Consider the following 23871-nt stretch of genomic DNA (forward strand, 5'->3'; position numbering starts at 1 on the left):
GACCTTATACTATTAATTTCCAACAGACAGAGTCAGAAAAAGAAACTCTGTACATGAATCTTCAGACAAAACCTGTATAAGACTTAGTGAACCCTGAACTTCAGTCTACATATCTCTTTCTCCCTCTCTTTTGCCAGCCACCTGTGACATACATATTTGCAAATTTGAACCTTATTAATTACAATAAAAAAAGGACAAGCTCTCTCTTTGCAAATTCATCTTTTTAGATCCACCACAGCCGACAATATAAATATTGGTTGTAGTTCATGGAATCAGGACAAAATTAAGCACTCTAATATTTCTATTACTACTAACCTTTCTAATTCAAGCAAAAGTTCAGACTTGTGCTTCTGGTAGGAAACAGTTAAAAATATAGTGACTTAAGGGTGTGCCTGCTTCATGTCTGCTAATTGTAGATGATTTATCAAAATCTTTCATATCTTTTATCTTAGCTGCAATTCGGTTAATACCGACTTCATGAATAATTTCAGTGAATATTGGTTGCTTATGTAAATATGCTCCATCTTGTTAATCTTCACTTGCAGAGGCAAATCAAATTTATTAGAAATCCTACACGAAAAAGCTAAAGGCATTACATAACCTAGTGTAACCATGCATGAAGAGTTAGTTCTAAAAAAAAAATTTGCACTTATCTTCTTTAACAAAAATGACTTCAATATCTCAGGCAAAGATTCCACACACAGGGTTAAATGTTGTCATGCAAACTTAAATAAAATAAAATAAAATAGAGCACACTCAATGATCTTTGCAAGCTCCAGTGCAAACCATTCAACTGGTGGTTTAGTCTAACGTGCACGGCAGGTCATGTTACTCTATTATAGGAAGCAGGACGACCGTAGCAGCACCGTAGTGTGAGTCACATTCATGGTGAGAAGGGTCATCTCAGGTAAAGTAATCACGTGGGCTCCCTTGGCACTTCAACTCTGGCACTTCATCCTATTATTGTTGAGTAAAGCTCAGCCCATATGCTGTTTTATGCAAGGGAGTCAGCCTCACAGTGGCACAAGGCCAGAAACGCAGTGCACAAACAAGGCATACGACAGCCCTCGATTTACCTGTGACCTGCTTTTTGAGGACAAGTCTGAAAGGACGAGGGCGCGTGCCAAGTGTTTTTGTAGAAATGTGGGTTTTGTTTGTTTTCCCTCGGAGCGCAGTGATAGGCTCAGATAGGCTGGCAGACATGCCTTAACAAGATGTGGGGCAGGCCTTGATAACATGCTCGGATGAGCTGTCTATCTTCAGTCATGGGACTCCATGAACTCGCTCACCCCGAGCCAGCGCAAATGGAAAACAGATTCAAATATCAAAGTATAGCAGGGGATCTTGTTTTGTACCACTATTCATACAAATACGTGCAGCGTGAGTACAATTGTGGCTCATGCACGTGCACATTTATGTTTTGCATTCAATATTGCATTCAAATTGTGCATAGATTTCTCCGTGCGGTGTGTTTGCATGCGACAGTGCACAAGTGATCTTTGCATGTGGCGTCTAATGTTTACCTCATGTGGCCTGGCCCTGTCGTTTGTCTGGGCATTACCGCATCTGATCCCTGTCAGTGCTCTTGGATCATCTCCATTTGAAGGGTTTTATCCCTCCAGCTGACCCGGAGGATCTTTGCCGTTTCGTTTGCAGTCATTGGACCATCCCCACAGCCCTGCTGCGGTGCTCTTACTCAACATGGCATGTGTTATTCATCACGATGTCAAGAGCTGTCAAAAGCAGCCATGACAAATGCTGCCTTTCTGTTTATGAAACGATCATGTTGGCCTCTCACTTCAAGCCTCCATTATGATCCACGGTTGAGTGCTCCGCACTTGCAAAATCTGTTTTTTGTGGGCATGCCGTGCCATAATTCAAAGGCAGGAGGACGTTTCGTTTGCATAGTCGTTCTCCACCACATGTTGGTGCGGTGAAAAAAAGCTGAGAAAACAACAGGAAAGCCATTAGTATAATTAATGGTCATATTTGTGGACCAACATACTCTTTCCCCTTACAGTAAGTGACCTCAACGAACTTACAGCGTGAAGCAATCAACGCTAGTCACTGCACAATACGATTACTGTATATCTCTTAAACCCCCCCACCCCCCACCCCACTGCTCCCAGAGATGACAAACATGCATTGTCCTGGTCCAGGGCCAGAACAATCACTTCCTTTGTGGTGGATCGTCAAGGGTCGGGCAAGGTCAAAAATCTTTAAGAGCTGGAGGACTGTAAAAAATGCACTTATAGCAGGATACTAATAGAAGCATTTGCAGAATATTTGACTGTGGACCCATTACAGCCAGTTGGAATCAAGCCTCCTACTTGCATACATACATTTTGTTTTTGCATCTTAAGTTTTCTCAAATTATGTGTCCAGACAAAGCCTTCCCTCCGTCACAGAGCTGTGCTGAAGATATGTCGGCTGGTGCATGGAGACAGTTTTGTCCCTTTCCTGCGTCACTCCTTCTCTCCCTTCACCCCTCCTTCTCCACACAGGCTGAATCAGCACACTGCCCCCCCGGTGTCGCCTCGCAATGGCATCACCACAAATTAGCTTTGGTGAGCCGGCCCATGCCTCACAGACGGAGAGCTGTCTCCTCCAATGACAGAGCCGGAAGGGGACCCTTGTGGGCGGGGTATGAATTTGAAACAGCCGAGATGGCTCATGTGAAAGAATCAACTGAGATTTAAGGGGAAACAGGCATAATAAATCAAAAAGAGCTCATGGAGCTTCTCTGTAATGTTGGCTCTTGTTCGTATTTTAACATTTAAAAGACATCTGTATTCGCTTTTGCTGTGTGAAGACCACAGGGTATTTGTCATGATGAAATACATGGCTGAATTCTAATCATGCCTGATAACTAAACATCAAGCAAAAGGAAGGAGATCAGTGTAAATTGGCATTCTATGTGACCCGTATGATTAGAGGGGAGCTTGAGCAGCAGAGTTTACACGTGCAGAGAGAGGCAGAGTCAAGCAGTTTATTGCCTGCTCTGGTAAATGTGAGAATTGGTCTGGACACAGCGAAGATTGATTGTATACGCTGCACGCTCAGTCAGTATAATTTACTGGGTCAGTGGATCTTGATTTCTATCTTTCTCGAAATCTTTGAAGCATTTGGGGAAAAGATAATCTTATTAGCAGTATAATATTTTCTGCTATTGTATCAGGATGCCTGCTGACACATGCAGAAATAACAGATGGAGAAATCATTAGAAAACAAAAAAGAGAGTAGTAAATAAAATCCAGTGGAAGCAAAAATCGTATAATTTCATACCATATTAAAGGATAATTCCAGTCTACAAAAGTCTTCACGTTGCTTGAACTTTAGAAGCCAACAAGCCATGTTCATCACGCCTTTTTGGTTTCAGATGTTCCGAGTTCAAAACAGAGGCCATCCTCTTATCTTCTCAAAATCTAAACAAGTGGCAACACGAATCTGGATCCATCAGCACTTCCACCGAGTTCCCTCCATAACTGGCATTTCTACTCCGGTCAGTACTTCAGGATTGGTGCTGCCTTCCTTGGCCTCACATAATGGCATCCCAGAACACTCAATCCAGATCATTGGTCCTCCCAGGTGTATCTCCGCTACATCTGCTCTCAGATCTGCTCAATAGTCCGAAGTAACTGGGAGTTTTGGGGGTTCCCTCGTGTTGCTACGGCAGATTCCCTGTAAGATAAGATAAGATAAGATAAGATAATCCTTTATTAGTCCCGCAGCGGGGAAATTTGCAAGAAGCTACCCCAAAATTTGTAGAAGCTACCCCAAAATTAATTCAGCAAAGCGGATGAGCAACAAGTAGTTCAAGCCACTTGGAATACTTAAAAAAAATAATCTTTTAACAGCATAAAGATTACTGGTTTGAAAACTTAATGGGCTGTTATTGGACTTGCATTTCTAAAGTGCCTTTCTAATCCTCATACCACTCGCGCTTTACACTTCATGCCATCGTTCACCCACTCATGGGCTACCCTGCAAAGTGCCACCTGCCCATTAGGCCGAAACGCATTCACACCCATTCATACACCGACAGCACAGCATCAGGAACATTTGGGGTTCAGAGTCTTGCCCAAGGACACTTTGGATGAGCCAGGGACCAAACCTGGCTGGTCATATACTAGATTTTTTTATTTGTCAATAAATCCGTTGCAAATACCAAAACCAACAATGTGTTGGTCAAACTCAAGGAAAAAAAACATTACAAAAAATACATTTTTCAAGTTGCGGTTTCACCCCTGCATAGATTAAATCATGTGTGTTGTACAATACAGCAGTGGCTGTTAAAGACACACCTGGTTGAGATCTGGACTCTACTGTGTGCACCTTTCTCGTTGACATAATTTTTTTTTTTTATTTAATAAAGAGTCACCAGACTTAGCAGTGGCCTAAAAAATCTGACCGGGGAAAGAAAACACTATTTGTCTCTAAAGCTTTTGGTGCTCTAGGCAAAGAAGTAATGTAATGTAATGTAGTAACTAATGTTCCTAAGGAGTGGTGAACAAAAGACTGGGGTTGTAGGTTACTGGGGAGGGCCTTAAACCAATGCAAGGTGTTGATAAAAAATATTCTACTCCGAGAGGTTTAAAAGTTTCCTCTACGCAATCATGGACATGAATGACATTTCCTCACTGGGGAATAATCAGATTGCCCAGTGCCTTTGTGATTATTATTCAGTTTGTCGAAGTAGCGCACACCACTTTATATTCCAGGTTTTTTACGTCAGTCCGTGTAGAATGAGAGGAGACAGTTTTGACGACTCATTCCGGTCGAGATCGGCCTGAGATTGCGCATTTAAAGAATTTACATACGTTTGAGGTTTGAGTGCTTTGTGTAGCATGCTAAAACAGAACCCGGGCGCTATAATGCACTTTGACTCGAAGCAGTAGGCACAATGTCTATCTTTGATCAAGCTCTTTGTGAATCTTAATAGGGGGTACTGTTACTGTACATCGATACGCCTGGTGGGACTTGGAGCACGGTGTTTCCGAGGCGGACACTGTTTCAATCTCACGGCAAGGCTGGAATTGGAGGAGATGTGTTCCTCTGAAATTAAAAAGTGGTGTGCAATCAAGAGTCAAGAGCCCTCCCCCAAACGTTCCCCTTACACACTCACTTACACACACACACACACAGACACAATCCAGTTTGCAAACCAATCCACTGTAGTGTTGGCTGTAGTCAGGAAGTGCTAATGAAGTTATTAATGATATTCATGTGTGCGGTGGCGTGCAAGTAGGGACTGGGCCTCCATTGGCCAGCTGGTAGATCCGTCTCAACTTTAGTTGATTGTGACTAATAAAGTGGGGAAGAAAAAGAGAGAGAAAGAGACTTTTGCTTTCTGAGTTTTGTCCTAATTGAGCACAGAGATACTGCAGACAAACACATGGTAAAACGACCACTTCGACAATAAGGGAAATGCTGCATGTGATTAAGTGATTAGGGGTTAATCTCCTAGAAACACACTTTGATTGCATTAGATGGCTGCTCGGATAGTTAACACTTCAATTGTTTCCTTTTGTTTAAACTATTAAAAGTCATGAACCGTGTAGAAAACAACTTGAACAAAAACTATCAATGCAGACACACTTTTTTTTAATACAGAAGGAGTAACAGATGCACAGATATAATGTACCACTGTTCACCCGATCATATGAACGTTCCGTTATCGCAGCGGTAATTTTGAGCTGTGAGTCGCTCCTGCAAAGATGGCAGCAATTAAGATGGCGGAGGGACTAGGGGGACAGTCAGACCAAGGCTCCAGGCGGGCCGGATCCACTGGCTCAACTACTATGGGGACCTCCTTCCCACTGCTGCCTCAATGCTTGTCCAACAACTCCCTCTGCTGGCTGACCACGTTGGTCAACATTCGAGGAGCAGCTCAGTTTAATCCGACGCCTAAGAGTTTTTATGCATAGAAATAGTGTAAATCCATGATCAGTCCCTTATTTCAACATGCTTTTCCACTTCCAGTCTTTTCCTGTTTAAGTCTGTCTTAAAGCCATTGTCTCGAATTTGTTTAAAATCCACTTCAAAATCTATAAAAAAATGAACTAAAATTCTAACTTCATGCATGTCCTATGCAAATTTATATTTGATAGTCAGCTGAAGGAGACAGAAAATAAACTCAAAATGGAACAAGCTCATTGTGTTGCATTTTGTGCCGCATACTTTGTCTCCATCTACTGGGAAGAGCCGTCACTTTGTTTTCCAAGTTCAATCTAGTGGTTCTCAGTGGCAGCTAATATGTCCACAAAGGCCTCAAAATGTGGATAATTAACAATAACAAAACACCAAGAAAAGGGAAAATTGGGTAATTTTAGGTTTTGCTGCTAATGTTGGCAGTATTTAGGAACATTGCACTTGCCAGCATATTTAATGTCAGCACAGAAAAGTGATTTGTACTTGACTCCAACAGGGAGGTAGAGTCAGGAACAGATCGCATCACAAAGAACATATTTAAATATTTCAGACAAATCACATATAGATTATAATGTACCGAGCTTATTCTTTGGCATATTGCTCTAATTTATTGTACCACACACAGATGGGCAGCGATTCCCAAACACGTCATCATTCGGATGGATTCCTGATGACAGCGGTCAAGTCTGAATTTCATACAGGAGTGCCAGAATCCAACCACTCATTAACCACCAATATATCCCTCAATATATTTAATCGCTTGGTTATGAATGATTTATTCGTCCGACAGCATGCGGCGCCAGCACTGTGCACGTTTGGGAGCCATTATTCTGTTCAAGCAAAACCAAGATAAAGGAAAGACAAATTTATTGCCCTCGTGCACCATTGGTCCGAAAAAAAAGAGGAATTGCATTGTCCACATTTGCTATCTGCCACTTTCTGTGAGCTTTCTGTGCGTCTGCGTCTCTGCCAGCAAGCGTTTGCTACAAATTCCACTAGATTCCAGTAAGTCGTGTCAGACAGCTTTCCTGGGCTTAACGGGAAATCTGTCTTTAGGGGTGCAAGATTATAACCTCTGCAAACCGCTGGTCAATGGAAAAGTCCTAATCCACTCACAGGCCAACGACTCCTGGGTGTAATATTGGCTCGGGGAGATACAGAGGTGGCCGATTTGACCAAAAACAAATAAATTCTGTAAAGAATAAAATAAATACTCAGAGCAGAGCAGCATGTGGGGAACGGGAGAACATTTTGGTCTCTGTTTTCTTTCAGTCACTTTTGGTTATGTTACGACGAAGACTAGAAAGTGCTGCTATGAAGATGTGGGTCCACGTTGTCCCATCGGATTAACTTAAAACTGCAATTACCTGGATACTTCAGTATTGAAATTCATGAACTAATTGCAAATGACAATGTGATGTGGGAGTTATATATTCCACATAAATTCCTTTCACATTACACTGCCATTCCACTCTTACAACAGCCTCTCATCAGAAGCTGATAATGGCTTTTTACTCTTCCACTCGGCCTAATCGTTTTACGGCAGTCCGAACAAAGGAGACGTTTCTTTTAATTCTCTGACGGAGTGCATCTTGTAAAAAAAGTGTTGGACGCACCGCAGCAAAATAAAAACCAAATGGCAAGCCTTTCATGTCTCTGCAGCTTCAGTTTACAACGGGGTTTACTCTATGACTGAAAATGTCATTGTCATGCTGGTGGTGGCTGAGGTAATGGCTCCGGGCCTCAGTGCGGAGGATGGCTCCCCTCTCTGCGAGTCCGCCAGCCGCTGTTGTCATCTTCGCCCAAAAACCCTGAGACCAGACAGAAGGAGGAACCGAGGACGATGAGAGGGAGACATGCAAAGAAAGAGAAAGAAGAAGAAGAAGAAGAAGAAGAAGAAGAAGAAGAAGAAGAAGAAGAAGAAGAAGAAGAGAAAAGAAAGGGGGATGCCCTCAGAGCGGTCACAGTCCGAGTCCAGTGGAATGCCAAGGTGCCCTTTGACCTTGGCTCCAAAATTCTCTCTGTTTGGAGGCCCCATTTGGAGTTGAGCCTGCCGGCAGGGAGCTCTGGGTTTGGCAACGCTGGCTGTCACTCTTCTGTCTCCACGGAAATGTCTTCTTCCTCCCGTCGCCGAGGGGAAGCTTGAGGGCAGACGCTCAGACCGACAGACAGACAAACCGCAGGCAGTTGAAATAGCAGTCACTTTTTCACAGGAAGTCGTTGCTCACTGGGATGCTTCACTGCTCAGACACAACAAAGTGGGCTTTTACAGACCAAAACACACAGGAAGAAAATTGTGGGGTTAACCGGAGGACAGGAGCAGGACGAGAGTTGAAATAGAGTGTGTGTTGACTGTACATGCAAATTGTGTGGGATTGGTGTCCTCGAAGCAGCCTGGGAAAGGGATGAAGTTGAAGTAAACAAATGGCAAAATGACAAATGGCCTCAGATAGTGCGTTCACAAGGAGTTTGTTTCTCTTAAAGTGGCCCTATTATGTTTTTCCACTTTTTCCCTCTTCTTTAGTGTGTTATATATATTTTTGTACATGTAAAAGGTCTGTAGAATGTAAAACCTGAAGTCCATGCCTAAAAGGAGTTACCCTCCCCCTCAGAAGCTCCTGAGCTGCCTGAAACGGCTCCATTGAATTCTCTCCTTCACTTATGTAACATTATGAGGTCACAATGTTACAGAAGTGACGTAAAACTCCTTCCGGCTAGTTTGGCCCTCAAACAACAAAACAGAAAGATGGAGCTGAAGCTCCGGAGGAAGAGTTTTTTGAAATGTGAAACGTTGATCAATCACAACAGAGCGGGCTAGCTGACCAATCAGGGCAGACTTTTCTTTCTAGAGGGAGGAGCAAGCGCTACAACGGAGCATTTCAGAGAGAGGGGGAGGTGCTGCAGGACAGCCAGGATGAGCAAAACAAGGCGGATTATGAGCATTAACGCACGTAAACATGTTGTAACTGTAAGTTGAGATAAAAATATGCACCCGGAAAATAGCATAATAGGGCCTGTTTGAAAAAAAGGTTCATACAAGTCTCTGTGCAGTCTGGTTGACCCTTTCAACACATGTATTAGTATGCAAACTGATAGCCGGTAAGCTGTCAGTGTCTTTTACACCAATGTCACCTGGACGACGTCGCACACATTTATTGTTCTCGGCAATTTAAGTTATTCTGTCTGTGACTCTCCTGTTCTCTCTCATCTGACTTCCTCCTTATCCACTGCAAGGCCTGTGCGCACTACAAGAACCTCCCTGACCCAATTTAGATGTCAGATTACTGTTGTGGAGTCAAACAGGCAAACAAGCAGTGTGTGTGGCTGTGTAACGGATCCATCCAAACATTCCTTTGTGTACGTGAGGCCCCTGCAAGGTTCAGTGTGTAGCTGACACAACAAAGGGAACCTGTGTTTGTCAAGCAGCCCGAAGCCAGGCCCAACCCGGGGCTGCCAGAGAAGCCTGGGACACTCTGAACCCACCTGAGTCTGGATGTCCAGCTCATGGACACCATGCAAAAATTCATTTGCCATTAATTTGCTTTCTAATGTGGATCTTGTGACATGTTTTGAGTTATTTATTTTGTGCTGTTGGTCTGTAACTCATTGTAGCTGCAGGGATATTCAGTTGGGATAAATAAATTAAATGCTCAGTGACTTATTTTTTCAAACGAGGACAAGATGCTAAGAAAATGAATGCTTGCTGAGATGAAAGAGAAGTGGGATACTGATATATAAGATGAATCAATGAACTTCATTTATGATGATAAAATGAGAGATATTTATCTAAGAAGCCTTAATCCTTATGTGCCCAGTGGGGATCCAGTATTTTACCACTTAATGCTGAGACTGAACAATATGTGTGAAAAAACAGTGGTTATGAGCTCCTTTTTGTTTTCAATTAAACTTACGGACCCCACATTATTTAGTTTGGTGATATAATAACAGAAGAAGACTGAGATGAGGGAAAATGGGAAGAATTATCATGATCAAAACATTTAGCTTATATCAAAGGCGGTTGATTTCTTCCTTCAGCTAGTCTGTCATTTGAAATGTTGAATATTAAGATACCATGTTATCTGAAATGTAGACATAAATATAATGTCGTATTTGATGAGTAAGACAGTTTATTCTTGACCTTGAAAAATAAATCTTACTCAAGGTTCACTTACTGTTAGACTAAATACCTTGCAGACAGTAACTCAGTTTCACAAAGGTTATTTTATCGTCTGATGCTCTTCTGACACAACAGCAGCCTTATATATGGGAGACTGTGCTTACCACAGCAACTACAACCTCGACTGACATGGCTCTTACTATTCCGGAGCTTTTGAGTGCATCTCATGGTCGTCCTCAGTGGATGGATAGTTGTCCACATGACTTCAGGGGTTATGATCTCTCTCATTTATCATCTGGAAATGTGACAAAAGTTTTAAGATCGCATGCCTTGGTGAGGACAGCGATCAAACTTCATCTGCTAAGGAAGACTGTTCAGTGTATTTGAAAGCTCTGGAAAAAGCTAAATGGACATTGAGTTAATATTCAAGATTACTCGTGAACCGTTATTGGTGTTTTTCTTTTGGTTTTGTTGTGTGACCAAACAAGGCTTAATTGCTGCAATGAAATAAAATGTAAAGAAATGTAAAAAAAATGTCTAGCTGTGTTGTGCAATTGGTTAAAAAACAAAACACCAGTGGCGTAAGAAGGGGCCTTAAAGTGGGGAGTCAGTAGCCTTTTCCCTACTTCCTACACCGACCCAACTTCCAGCGCCCTTGATCAGACCACCCATTTTCAAACTCACCCTTCATTTTCATCTCAACTACAAAATCTTTAAAGTTTCGCGACTGCATCTTGCACCCTTGTGACACTAGCATGTAGACAAAAAACTGTCCACAGACGGACAGAAACACCTGGCAAAGTACTCAAAACTGCTTCTGTGGTAGTTCCCGCTACAGTAGGACCACATCTTGCCATGATGACACACACACAGATTCATAAGGCGTAAAACAATACCAACCACACACTGTAGCGGCTTTTAAGAATGTACCAGATATTGCATAGTTTTTTAGGCAGAAATGTAACCATTGCGTAACTCAAAATCTAGGCATGCGCCTCGATGCGATTTGAGGGATGATTGGTCAAGCTAATTGCTCCCTTATATCAACAGTAAATTTAGGTTGAATATCATTCGACATCAGCCCTCCTGAAAAGAGGCAGCACTGTAAGGAAACATTTTTGTGCCATTTCTCTCCACCGCAGTCTATCAGGCCGGTATTATTAGGCCTCACTATCCAGCTGCCAAGCCATCAGCGAGCAGGAGTGAACGCCACAGATGGCCTTTACATATTACATACCCAGTGTTTGATGTCAGGATGGTATACGAAAAAGACACACTGACAGTGCCAAAACAGTAAAACCGCATTTTCATATCCAAACATATCAGGCCATGGGTATAAAAAAAAAAAACTCAATCTGCCAAACGCAATGCTGAAGATAAACAACATGGATGGATGGAAGGGAATGGCATATGCAGAGACAGAGCAGATCGAGAATAGCCAAACATTTTTTTGAAATAAATGTTTTCGACATTGAGCTGATGCACTCACTCACTCACTCACTCACACAGAAGGGTTTATGTTGGGTTCGTCAGCGGAATAATGAAATTCTCAGAAAATTAAGACAACAGTAGGGCCTCTTCTTTTTGAATTTGACGACTCTGAAAAAGTCATTTAAACGTATGATGTGATTTACAGTAGGACAGTAAAAAATAATGTTCTTTTGAAAATGTCTTTTGTTCACAGTCTGGAGTTCATTGTTTGTCCACATTTTTTATTAACCTCCCTACAACTGAGCAGAGAGTGAGAGCGAGGACAACAATCTTCCACTGGCTTTGTGAGCTTGGTTTACCAGCTTCTTCCCGACAGCAGGTTTGTCTTTGTGACTGCCATTGTTAAGGAAATGAAATAGTGCACGACTAATATCTCTGTGACCCCGACTGGAATGCCAAAACACTATCAATTGCCCGAGGATAAAAAAACGCGGGGCGTAATGTATCAGGTGCATTTCTGAGATTCTAGCTGATTTCTCAATGAACTTGGCCCGTGTGTTTTCCGAGTGCGCCCTGAGGCCAAGCCTTCACAAAAGCCAGCCTCAGAGTGTGCTTGAATGGCAAAGGGGACGGAAACCAACGCTGTTTGAGCTAGGTGCAGTGCAAACACAGACAGTGCATGGGTCATTGTGTGAGACAGAGAGGAGAACGAAGGACTGCAAACACTCCCAGCTGTTCTGAGTGAAGTTTGTGCGTGTGTGTGTGTGTGTGTGTGCGTGTCTGTGCACGTGTGCGTGCACTTGTGCCCGTCCATAGCTGCGGTCAGATACAAATATGGAGCCACGCCTTATGTCAATGCGCTCTGTTTAACTTTCGCAGGTATGTAAACTCCAACGCCAAAGCATGCATTTGATGTATCCGCAAAGTTTACCCGAAATGGGAGGAAAGTTAATACCTAATTCGGTTTTGCAATGTTATCTCATCCATATTCCTGCCTATTGAGGCTCAGAACATTCTCTAATAGCTCTCGACCAATGAGACCAATGTGCCCTGGGATCAATGATGCAAGACGGTTATTTAAAGATCCATACAGGCCATGTTGGAGCGCTAAGAGCCCTCTAAATGTCATAAAACGAACCTCAAACTTACTGTTTTATGTCATTTATGCTTTATTAATGCCTTTTTTTCATCGTCAAGCTGCCATTTTTTGAAAACAAAACAGCAATTATCCAGTTGAATTGTTGCTTCTGGAAATGGGGAGCATGTCATGGTATCAATATTTCAGATGAAATCCCGTCCGAAGTGCCAAACTGACGAAGACTCTGTCTGTTCTCAGAACCTTTCTCATATCCTTGGGCTTATTAGAGGCCAACAGAGAGTATTGCTTGTGTTCGCTCCACTGCACACAGGGTCTTTGCTACAGACACAGACACAAGCCATATGTCTGTCAGATTTTATTGTGAATGTAATGCCTGGGTTCCATTCTCTGACCGAGGAGACTGGATGTGGTCTAATGTAGTTTTTATTGTAACATCAGTCCTTTTGTTGTTGTTGTTTTTTAGCGATGACATTCATTGTTTCTGCATTAAGTGATCCCTGTCCTCAGCTTTACTTCGCAGCTTCTATTAAGTCAAACAGGGCGGTATCCGTAAGAATTTAAAAACAGCAGTGACGTACCCTGAATGCACTCCACCTTTCACCGCATATCCCTTAAACGCAACCTAATGCCTCTTGGTGGACGTCCCGTTCTCGTTCCAACGGTCAGAGCCCATCGGCAAACTATGCCACAATGGCCTCAATCTTTCACATTACAATTCAAGCATGTTCTTTAATCACTTGCTGTATTAACTATAAGTTATCTTGCAGTTTGCATATCAAAAATCTTGGTCTGGATGTGGGTACAACCACTGATGATATTGTGATCTCTGGAAATAATATAACTTGAGTCCAATCCCTGACAGAGCGTCAACTCAACATTCTGGTTTTTCAGTCTATCGTTTCTGACATTTGGAAAGGGAAAGCTCAAAAGATTAATCAAAACACACTTTTGGGAAATCATCAATGAAACAATGGATTACATATAATTGAAGAATTGGCATGAATTGAAGTGCACAGACACATTTGTTTTTTTCACGATTATACTTTATTGTGCTTCAAGATCATAAGCAAATATGAGCCTGTAAATCAAAAGTGTTAGAATGGAAAACATAAACTGAGAAAAGAAGATGTTGTGTTGTGTGGCACCAGAGACTGTTCGAGCATAATGTATTCCTGGTGAACTATCACATTAAGTAATTATTAAAGGTATATTTTATTACTTCTGTGAAACATACATACCCAATACAGTCATGTACTCATGAGCCAGGTCTAGAGACATGGCACAGTAGCAACAAATCCTAATCTCTGTCATTCTCAGGCCTCCAACTTGAAACTGGACTCTTTTCTTTCCTTTAAGACGTTTCATTCATTTTACTGAGCGTTCTCTTGAATAGGGGGTTCAGTTTTGGCGTTGTGTTCCAGACTGTCACATTTGAGTAAATTGATCCTGCCTCCCTGTTCTGTCTCGGAACCCTGGCCTGATCAGGAAAATACCCATGACAGTTTGGCTAGCGGCCTTGCTTAGAAGTGAGTCTTATTTAGAATAGCAACATTGCAAATTAGTGTTTGAAGGTTTTAACATGAGAAAAAAAAGCACTGCTCTCCTTTTGAGTTTCTGGTTCAAACTTTATACAAGCTCCCCAAGTGGTATCGGACGCTTGTGAAGGCCAACCCTAAAATAAAAACCTGCTTTCCATGGAGAGGGCATGGCGCAGCATTTCAGCCGGGGCTAATCAGCCAGTAAGAAGCAGGTTGGGATCCATGCGGACCCGTCCTGCCAGATCTGCATGCATGTGTGTGCACTGATATATCAGCGAGCATGGCAAGGAATTAATCAGACTACACCCTGCTTCACTATCCACAGCTGTGTGACCGGGCAGGAGAGACTAAAAAGGTCAAACCCATTGGCCGAGATGGGAGGACTGGCGGAGTTGGTTTAACCTCTGACCTCACACTCAGATGTACGAGGAGACGTCTGACATCCAGGTCGAGGAGGTCACTTTCTCCCAAGCGTACTTCTGTGAATCGTCTTCCTCCGGGGCTGCTTCCTTTCACCGTGTCATGTTTTCTAACTGAATCTGAGCTAATTGACGGAAGTGTTAAGATTAAGAAGAATAGGGAGTAGGAGGGAGATGGGCCATGGAGGTGGAGAGGGGGACTATGCCACTGCATAATAGCCGTTTCCCCCCCTCTTGCCTGGGGCCCAGAGTAGATGTGGTGGACCCAGCCCCAGACGCCACTCCATGGTTTGGCACGCTCTGCATTTCAGCCCTCTCACTGTTTCCAGCTGAACCAGCTCCCATGCAAACACATGGGCAACCGGTGGGTTTTCTTATTTAGTTGTCGGTCAAGAGTACTTAATAATATTCAAAAAGACAGTACGACACATCATCCCGTGCCTTCCAAAATACGATCCCCCTTCTTCTTCCCTCTCCTTTTCTTTTCCCACGATTTTCCCATGCAGATGAAAAGGAACAGATACACAATGGTGCAATCTTGAAAAAAAAGGTTTGGCTGAAAGTTATTAAAGTAATAGGGCAGAATGAGATGAGGGTAAGTACGGAGCGAGGAGGACAGCAACCGCCTTTCAGGAGACTGCAAGAGGACTTATTTCAAATACAATGGGCCCGCAATGCTGCGTAGAGCACAAGCAGTGATGTGGCGTATGACTTACTCCGATTGATATGTCCTCGCTGACCCAAATGCTCTCATCCCTTCCCTCAGCTTTTTGAAGTTAAATAAACAGTGTGTCACAAGATCTTCCACATACCACCCAAGTGCTACAGTGTGTGTGAGAGTCTTCCTGTGTGTCCGCGGTGCATGTGTCTACAGCGTTTTATGTGTACTTACTGTATGCATGGACACACAGACACAGATAATGTGTGTGAGCGTGCACAGGAATGCGTGCGCCACCAACGAGCGAGCGTGGATGTGTGTGACATGTCTGTAATGACAATGGCGGGTGACAAATAACGCTGACGCACACTGTCCTCGGTCTCGATCCCGCTTTAATAAAAAAGTGTTGGCTCTTTGAACATTTTAATTAAACCAAACAGGACCATCCCCACCCAGGCCTCGACGATGAGCTATGTAGCTACATTTGAAGACAAACAAGACCATCTGTTACGGGGTAGACATCAAATGCACGTCTTTTTTTTTTTTTTTTTTTTTTTTGTCACCCTGGGCCCGCATGTTGACTTTCATTATTTCTAAAAATCCATCTGGAATTTTGATGGGCATGTTTTGAAGGAAAAGGCCTTGAAACCACAATGCAGGGATGTCTTGAAACAAAGGTCTCTGTGGTTTTGTCTGTTTCTCGTGGTCAACAACAGCCCGGCAGTCTCTGTGCTCAGATAGCTCATGTCTGTAATTTTAGTTTATTCCATCATTATTACAACACGTTAGCCATGTCTCGTGTAGTTTCTTGGAAATATACTGAATTGATGGTTCATGTGTTCTTTTAAGAAATTCAAGACCGTAAAATTTAGGGAGAAGAGAATAGGGTTCCTTAGAAAAAAAAATTAATTTTCTGATTTAAATTGTGCTGATTAAAAAAAACGAGTGAGGTATAAATTCTAAGACCTGCACAATGGCCTCATTAAAATAACATAATTATATTCTTCATATTTCTCTATTTAAGACTTACTCACCATTAACTCCAATTGTGGTGGAAGATTGATTTAAAAAATGGGATATGTTGGTGGTATTTAGTTAAATAGCACTTATAGTGAACTTTCTGCAGAGGTCCCACACTGCTACTTAAATTTGAGGCTTTTCCATGAAGTGGGTGATTTTAATTCAAAGAGTCAGGATGAAAAAAACAAAACCTTAATTCCATATGTTAATTATCTACTTCTGAAGCTCCTTTTAAGTTTAATTTTCCACAGACGTTAATGCATTCTCAGATTGAACCTTATAACTGCTCTGCAGAGCGTCCACCGTATTTCATTCTGTCCCACTGCAGAGGTCTTCACTGCATGCTCAACCACATCACTTCAGCAGTGTCTTATTGCCACCAGAGGGAGTCTTCTGAGTCAAATAATAGCTCCCAAAGGAGCAGACTCTGAATTCTGAACATCTGCTCAAAATTCACATCATCTTGAATCAAGCCCCCAGAAATTGGAATATTGATGTTTTGTTTGTGTTGTTTTGTTCGTGCTTTGCATCATTAATCAAAGTGACTGACAAAACCCCTCACTGACACATATTCATCATGACGCCAGTTCCTTATTATTAGTCATTATTAGTCATGCAATTGTCATTTTTATTCATGCAGCTGGAAAGCCATTCCTCCGTCTGTTTGACTTTATGGGGCTTACTGTTGTGGTGGAGCCCATCCGGGGAGCCCACACTGGTGGGGCAATGCCCAGTGTTCCAAGCGAAGAAGCACCAGCCTATAGCCGGGGCCACAGGCCTATAAAAAGGCCATTTCACTCAGTTTCTTTTTAGTTTTCTGTACAACAACTACACGTGTTGAGCTCAGACTGGAAGCCCGTCCCATACCCTGCATATCCACGCTAGAGGAGGAGGAGGAGGAGGAGGAGGAGGAGGAGGCGTGCAGCCCTTTTGTTACCTGTATTACCTGGCTGTTGCAAGTTAGTAACATGGACTGCGATTCTCTAAGATGTCTTCAGAGAACTGAAACGCCGAGCGATGTACAAAAGCTTTGAACTAAACGAAACCCACAGAGTTGGCAGAGCACGACTAGTTCTTTTTTTTTTTCTTTTCTTTTTTTTTTTCTTCTACCTGCGTGACGCAGCGAGTGGGAATGGTTAATTAGGCTTCTCTCGTGAAAAGTAAGGACGAATAGGAGGCACTTCCTCCAAAGAACTCATTCACCTCTCAAGTCCGACCCTCTCTCGAGTTTCATTTTTGGAGTTCTTATAGCCACCTTTTTTTTTTTTCCCAGGTCGCCATCAGCATCTCACCTGTGCTGCTGGACCATGGATTTCACACGGTCAAAGCTTCCAAAGGCAGCCCAGCTTCGTGTCGCGGAAAACAGGCGGTGTACGTGCATCTGGAAGGGTTAAGGGAACCGGCCAATGTGAAGGGGGGAACAGCTCGAGCACTTTATGTTACAGCGCATGGCCTCTTGGACAAAGTGGGAACGATCATGCACAAACCCCTCCGAAACTGGAGTCTCTACGTGTTCCTGTGTTTTGGCATCATATACCTCAGACTGGGGTGAGTTTGCATAACTTGTGATTACATGCATGTGACTGGGTTTTTTTCTCTCTTCTCTTCACCTGCGCAAACGCTGAATATCAAATGTATGCAACATTATGATTATTGGCCTTTTTTTTAACAGGGAAGCGTGGGCTGCCCTCTGACCTCAGACTTTAGAAGGATGTTAGAAATGAGTTTTTCAGCAGGTGTATGAGAAAAAAATAATAATAATTGTACCTTAACGCCCTGCACATGGGGAATGTGTCGTGCGTAAAAGTGCCAGATCAGGTAACAGTGCAATGCAATCGATTCGTATTCGCTTTCATGGAGCTATTTAGTTCACCTGACGAGACTCCTGCTCCCTTTTGTCGCACAGGATCATTTGAGCCGCTGTCATTGCTGCAGATCCAGCTCACCCTGCATACCTGCATTAATAGCCGCAGACTGAGTTGTATTTCCACATTCCATCGGCCAGACGGAGTTTTTTTTTTTTTTTTTTTTTTTTTTTTTTTTTTTTACCTGTTTTGCAATACTTCACCTTGATGCATAAACACAGAAAAGACTTCTTTCTGTTCTCTTAAGTACAACCATACCGCGTTAGGACCCTCAGGTATAGACGCATTCAAATCATAACGAGTTATGTCTTGTGAAAACCTATGTGGGGAAGTTTATTATGTAGTCGATTAATAATGAGTTAAGCCTAAAGGCAAACAGGTAGGTCTGTTGCTATGCATAGATTGTTGCAGTGGATGGTAAACCAAATCAATTATGTGTTATTTTCGGTTTTTTTTCTAACACTATTGCATATTATTCCTCAATATTACAAAGTTCATTTCATTGTCTTTTCTTGCACAACTGCCAACCAGTTGCGCATAAAATAATTAGAAGCTATTAAAAAGTAAGCCGTGCCATATGGAAATTGGTTACTTATTAAAGTCCATACAACTTGAAGGATTTTTTTTTTATTTTTTTATTTTTTTACTAATCTCACGGTGTATTTGGAGATCCCTGCAGCCACAGAGAACCAAACAAAACAAGTGTCAGCCCCGCCTGTGAGAACCTCGTGTGGAGTGAAGCGTGTAAATGACTTCAAGTTCCACAGATGCTCATATCACATGACAGCAGCTCCAATATGAGGTGGTGTGGGGGGGGATCACCCATCTCTGTGTTCACTGAGCCCCAGCAGTTAGCTCATTCCTTCCATCCTTTCACTCTGCATGGCTAAATCTTTCATGGTACCCTCTTCATTCACAATGACTTGAGCCTGCAGGTGTTGAGTGAGAGTCACGATGCTGAGGAGATAAAAGCCTTCCACTCACTGAGCTCTGCGACAAAATCTCCCCAAGTATTTTATTTCTCTTCTCAGATCCAATCTGAGAATGCTATTTTTAAGCCTTTACCGATCCTACAATCTGAGGAGAATATTATCCAATATTACACCAGGGGCACAAAATGAATATTTCAATATCATAGGGAGACGGTCATCAAATACCATCAGAGCACAGCAGACAGAGCAGACAGAGCAGACATATTGTAGACGCCTATAGGAATATTATAGTTTTACCACAGGATATAATAACGTCCCCCAAACTCATATTTGAGTACCGCAAATATGCCTTATTTTATGTTTCTAGGGCAAATGTTATAGGAAAACATGTTACAAGAGGATGTGGTCCTGTGTATATATAGGCCCCAGGAATATTATAACAATATTATAGGAATATCCAAGGTATAAGGACATTTCAGCAGGATAATGACTCTCACATTGACACACACACATACACACACACATACACACACATTATGAGCTGAATATCAATCATATTATTTGGACTTTATTGCTTTAATGTGACACCAACTTGTTGATTCAGAACGACAGATCCTGCCAGAGAAATGTGCTGATTTTTTTTTAATTTTTTCAATTTATTTATTTTTTTGCACACGGAGCTGTGATGATGGTGTTAGGCTCAAGCAGCCAGCGTCTCTGTTTGTTTATTTTTGGCTGGATGGTTTTTTGGGTGGCGGTGGTGGTGCTGCTGGTGGTGGTGGTGGTGGTGGTGGGAGGGGGGAGAGGGGGGGGGATAGATATGATGATGAATGAAAACCTCCCGCACGTCCACCGGGGGGTGGGTGGGTGGGGTGGGGGGGGGATCGGATCAGTGTCACCCTATTGTCCCCGGCTGTGGCAAAGTGGGCGGATAGCAGTGTCTCTCCCTCTGCCCAATGGCAGGCACGACTCTCATGAGAGTGGAGAGAGGCACTTTTCTGCCATGCAGAATCCCTAAAAAAACCATCATCATTCCGGCTCGGGAGCCCACAGCACTGTGTAACAGCCTCCGCCGCTGAGAGATGACAGAGCCAATCCCAGCGCACACACGGCCCTGGGAGCTCGGAGCTGCGTAGAGCCACCGCACCAAAAAAAAAAAAAGACAAGGAGACTCACGGCACCTTTTTTTTTTTTCCACCTTTTTTTTTTTTCCATTTTGAGCCAAAGGGGGACTTTAAAACTGGGAATTAAGGGAGTCTTTTTTTTTTTTTTTTTTTTTTTCTTCTTCTCATCCTGTCCGCGTCGTCTTGACTCTATCCGATCGTGGCCATTTGCTCAATGTCATCATGATCATCTTCTCGTCGCGCAGTGTACTGCTGTCTGTCTATTACCCGCAGATCTTCCTCATCCTGACGAGTGGCAGCTACCTGTAAGTTTCAGCCAATTAACTGAAGGTCCTTAATTAACTTCAGGGGAGTGCGAGCGCTCATCTTCAGCAATACTGAGACGCACGGGGGTTTTTTTTGGGTTGTTTTTTCTTTTGCTACCGTGCAGCTTTCCTACCGGACAACTGAGCTTTTATATTTCCTTTTTTCCCCCCTAATCATTAAACGCCGGTTGTGGGATGAATATCTCCAGTTCTCCGCATCCACGGGTTGCATATTCACATTGTGTCATAGGACTGTTACGGCGCAGGGAGCAGCAGGCGTTGCAAAAGTGCAATTTTTACAAGTAAATGTGATTTAATTCTAGGATTTATATATTTTCACACACTTCTCTAATGTTATGCAAGCGCAAAACTCAGTAGAGAGAATACCCATCAGTGGAAACATCGCCTTAAAACGATCCACGTGGGAATAAACTAATTAGGTGAAAACCTGAACGCGTTAATGTGCAGTCTGCAGGGCGAAATATCATGTATTGTGAGTAAGCAGTGGTGGTCTAGTGTCTAGTTGTAAATATTGTAAATATTTTTTTAACATGATCAGAACACATTTGGGTGACTGCTACATGGGTTCGTTTTGGCCACAGAGTGGCAGAGATGTTCAAGACAATTGGATGCTGAGAGTCGCTCTGTTGCTTTCCTGCGAGGGGGATTCGAACACAATCTGGGCACTTTTTACACACCGTCGACCGGTCTGAGCGTGTGAAAAGATCATCTCTGTGAATGAGCTCATCTCGGGTTAATTCTCAGTATTTTCTCTGTTTTCATTTGAGCCCACATCTTTAGAATATCTTGCCTGCAACATGCACTTGATTGACACCCTAATGCGCTGCGGCTTTTGAATTAAACGATAATTACTCTTGCAGGAGAACACTGGCTTTTTCTTAAAGTCGTCCAGAATAATTACTCACCCATGCTCCCTCGCTCCTTCCTCTGCTGCCCGGAGACCCCAAAACCTGATGCCGAAATAGATGCGGTTTTTTGGGTTTCTGTTAAAAGTGGGCTACCCTTCTAAGTATAGCAATGGCATTAAAACTGCATACCATTGTTTGTTTGGATTATTTGAGTGTGTTTTTTATTGAGCATTAACCACAAAATATATGTTTTGAGGAGAACATTTCTATTTCTACGGGTACAAAATAATGCACTGCCCCTTCCTCAAAGCTTATGTTTTGGCTGCAAAATGTGTTGAGCTGTGGGCGACAAATGAGCCGTCAGCAAAAGGATCTGACCATGTAGAGTATTTGGGCAATTGCACCTCAAGCTCTAATATCCAGGAATTTTACACTTAATGTTCCAATGGCTATAATCTGATCATTTCCACTCTGTTTTCTTAATATCATGCTGGCCTAACCATTTAAAGATTTATTTTAGACAGACGCAAATAGGATTTTGTGAAGAATTAAACACCTTCAGTGCACTGATCATCTTATTTGTAGATGAGCAGCAAAAGAGGAAAATCATTTTCTGCACGAACATAACAGTTCATTTCCTGCTCTTGGAAAAAAAAAAGAAAAGCATTTATTCACTTGGTCTAGTAAAGTTGTGTCATTTTTGAGAGTGCATTCCTCGGTGCAAGATGCATGCCCGGGAGCTTAATAGTGTGTCAGTTGTGTTCAAAGTGCTCCATGTGATGGAGTAGGTGGCTGTGAGCACGCTGTATGCCATGACGTAGACTACAGTTTCTCTTAAGGCCAAACTACCCTGTGATGGGATCTGTAAGCTCCTCACCGCTCACACTGAGACTGCATTGATTTTTTTGGATTTTTTATTACGTTTTTCCAAAAGAAATGAATTTTTTTTATTGTGAGGTCAAACTGGCAGAGGCCTCTGTTTCTGTGACGTTTAATGTCGGCTGTGTAGTGTGATGTGTTCTCTACCACGTCACAGGCTTTGTGATGAATATAACAGACAGTCACCCATGTTTTGTGAAAAATAAAGATAAAAATGAAGAAGGATAAAGATTTTTTTGTGCACAGCCAGTGTATTGATCTGCAGATCTGACAACATCTCATTTTATGTACTTGACAGTATCAATGCAAGGCATAGAAATGACTGCCACCTGTTGCTTAGTAATGAACAAAAACAAAAACTACTTTATGTCTCCCTCACAGCTGCTAAAATGACACCAGAGATCACTCAGAACACTGCACGCTTTGCATCAATCTGTATATTAGATCCAGCGCTGTAATACATTAAATCACACTTCTGAGTTGCGGTCCATCTGATGGCAGACCTGTGACCGTGGGTGAGCCGTCCCCAGGCCGCCGGCGTACACACAGTGCATACGCCAAGCAAACAGAATCGCATCTGTGCACTTTGATGATTTCAAGGATTTAAAAGCTTAGCTCTGGAATTCTCTGTCTAGTGCTGTCTGATGGCTGCCCGCGGTAGACTGCGATTCTGCGAATTAGCAGGTGAATGACGTGAGAAAAAAAAAAAAGCCAAGAGGGGGAGTCATTAGGAGTTCTGTTTTGCCAGAACAATGTGCAGTTGTTTGAGCTTTTAAAGTGGCGCGCTGGAACATCGGAGAGATATAAAAGACTCTAATGTATTTTATTGCCTTTGGATTTACATAAACAAACCAGTTCCATTCACCCATAGCATTCATTATGCAAGACGGCGAATTTCTCCAGTCGCACATTACTTGTCTTAATGAGCCTGACCTTTTTTTGGTTTGCAAAAGACTTCATGTCATTGTTGCCATGAACAACCACATATACAGCAGAGGGTCACAGAGGGTCAGAGGGGTTCAAGCTTGTTTAACAGCAGCGAGAGCGAAAGCAGCAGCAGGCCTGAGTGTTTGCTGCAGACACTTGATGAATCTTTGGTTACGGTGTTTTTGTATTTTGGAAGTGACAGCTTTCAGTTTTACTGAGAAAAATGCTTATGGTTCTTTCTTTTTTTTTTTATATACATATAACTATGTTTACTGTAACTAAAGAAATCTAAGCTCAGTAAGGTTTTGTGGTGACTTTTAGAGCAGAGTTTTGCAAAATCAACACAATGGCTCTTTCCCCTTTATATACTTGTTGTGCGTTCCCCTGACTGCACCGAGAAGACAGAGAGAATGTGCGTAGTCCTCAGTGTGGTAACAGATATACTCGCCTCGCTGCAGTTAGGATTTATTTTAACGTCATGTGTTTGAAATTGAGATTTATGTTTTTCTGTCTTTGTGGAGGAAATCGAGCAACTAGCGGGAAGTGAGCACGATTCTCCAGAGGGCGATCTAATCATTGATTATATGATTGCTCTTAGTCAGTGGGTCTGCTACCAAGATCACCGTGAACTACGATCCACAGAAACCGTTGTGTCTGTTCACAGTGTCTGCCCCCTTCATCCATTCTCCCTTCCTCACTCTTCTTTCGCTGCCGCTGCTTTTCGCTGACACACAACTTGCCTGCGTTAGTTTTCCCC

At 42.7% G+C, this 23871-nt stretch overlaps 1 protein-coding gene across 2 annotated transcripts in view; it reads left to right on the top strand.

Annotated features, from left to right (window-relative positions):
* Nucleotides 1-17690: 17690 nt before the first annotated feature.
* wnt7bb (wingless-type MMTV integration site family, member 7Bb) overlaps nucleotides 17691-23871 on the top strand; it is a 29150-nt gene continuing 22969 nt past the window's right edge. Inside the window, exon 1 of one of the 2 annotated variants that reach the window (XM_054619259.1) lies at nucleotides 17691-17761. In XM_054619259.1, coding sequence (XP_054475234.1) covers nucleotides 17691-17761 — 71 coding nt within the window. Of the gene's footprint in view, nucleotides 17762-20356; nucleotides 20440-23871 lie in introns of those variants that run through there. The other variant, XM_054619258.1, reaches the window with a different exon arrangement.

Source organism: Anoplopoma fimbria, chromosome 19 (genome assembly GCF_027596085.1).
Source record: "Anoplopoma fimbria isolate UVic2021 breed Golden Eagle Sablefish chromosome 19, Afim_UVic_2022, whole genome shotgun sequence".
Classification (NCBI taxonomy): Eukaryota; Metazoa; Chordata; class Actinopteri; order Perciformes; family Anoplopomatidae; genus Anoplopoma; species Anoplopoma fimbria.